We start from the raw sequence: 1487 nt of genomic DNA on the forward strand, positions 1-1487 counted from the left end.
GAAGTCCAGTGGCACAAGCTGTGTTTTGCTAGTGGCCCAGTGCCAAACTCCAAAGGTAGCTTATGAAGGGGCGGCCCTGTTGTTGACTGCTGTGTTCAGGATCATGAGTTGGAGAGTGCATCGGATGAGTTGCGGAAGTTGATGTTGGAGGTTGGCCTCATTGATGAGGCTAGTCTAGAAGAGACCAGGAAGAAGTTTAGGGAGGCGAACAAGGTGGGAAGTGTGGAGGGAGTGGTATTGGAATTCCTCTCTGGTCAGTTCATGCAGGACCAGACAGCAGCTGCGGCAGGCGGTGTGCAGGGAGCTCCTCCTTCGGATGGGCGTACCGAAGCCACTCGAGCTAGGCTCCAAAAGAAGCTCGAGAGCAGGCAGGCTGCAGAGAAGGCAGCTGCTACTGTGGAGGAGGCGGGGGGCAGCGCTAATGGTAGGGTGGAGGGATGATGGATAGGGATGATGGGGTTTAGGTAAGAAGGCCTCGAAGAAGAAGAGTAATAAGAAGAAGTCAGATGTGAGCAAAGCCAGCGAGGGTAGTCTAGAAGAGGCGAAGGTGGGCAGTACACCTACGGAGGAAACGCGTGGGGAAAACTCAAGTGAAGATGAGAAGGCAAGAGTGAATGAAGAAGGTAGTGGCATCACTATGGAGGACTCGATAAACTATGAGAAGCTGTTGTCTGTCGGACTGGTGGTCGCCGCTGCTGCTGTCGGAGGTGTTATACTGTATCGCAAGTATTTTAGTAAGAAAGAGTGATTAGTTTCATATCTTGCACTCTTGCATTTCTTCAACGCAACTGAGAATCCTACCAACTACTGTTCCTTGTCGTATATTTACAGACACTTCATCATCCCATCATCGCGGGTTGTTGTTGTTGTTGTTGTTTAATTTTATGGGGCGGTGGTCAGATTGATTTTGTATGAATGGGCGTTAATGGTCTATGGGCTACCCTCAGTAAAGGGCATCCACACATCTTCACTCGAATCCCCCTGCCTCCCTATGCTGCTAGTAACATCACTCGTAGTAGCCTATTAGAAGGACGCCAGCTGTATGTTGATGCTACCATGTTCCTTTATCGATTCACTTCTTCATCGCGACGATTGTCTATGACACAAGTCATGGACAGATTCAGTCGGCTCAGTTTCGCGTTGAAGCTCCTGTCGGGCCGTAGACCGATATTCGTATTAGATGCGAAACTCTCTAAGATAAAGCAACGGCATTGTTTGAATCAGCGTTGGGCAGTGAGGACGGCCTATGCTGCTGCTGCTCTAGCCAAGGTGGAGAAGGAGTACAGTGATGAAGAGGAAACAGGGAGGGGTGTCGCCGCCACCCCCACCTCCTCCAGCTCATGTTGATCTACGTTTGGGTGTGTGGTGGACCTGTATGTGGCGTAACTTCTTCGCACGAGGCCTGTCCCTGTGTAGAGCACCGGATGGATGGGACGCTGAAGGCAGTGTGTGCAAAGTTGGCAGCGAGATGTAATGGTGTTGTGGTG

General features: G+C 50.9%; 1 protein-coding gene across 1 annotated transcript; it reads left to right on the forward strand.

Annotated features, from left to right (window-relative positions):
- Window positions 1-141: 141 nt before the first annotated feature.
- Pmar_PMAR017988 (hypothetical protein) lies at window positions 142-748 on the forward strand (the record flags this gene model as incomplete). Its single annotated transcript, XM_002788403.1, has 3 exons — window positions 142-213; window positions 259-424; window positions 465-748. 3 exons carry the CDS (start codon window positions 142-144, stop codon window positions 746-748), a joined length of 522 nt encoding a protein of 173 aa, XP_002788449.1.
- Window positions 749-1487: the final 739 nt, after the last annotated feature.

The sequence above is a fragment of the Perkinsus marinus genome (assembly GCF_000006405.1).
Source record: "Perkinsus marinus ATCC 50983 genomic scaffold scf_1104296928132, whole genome shotgun sequence".
Taxonomy (NCBI): Eukaryota; Perkinsozoa; order Perkinsida; family Perkinsidae; genus Perkinsus; species Perkinsus marinus.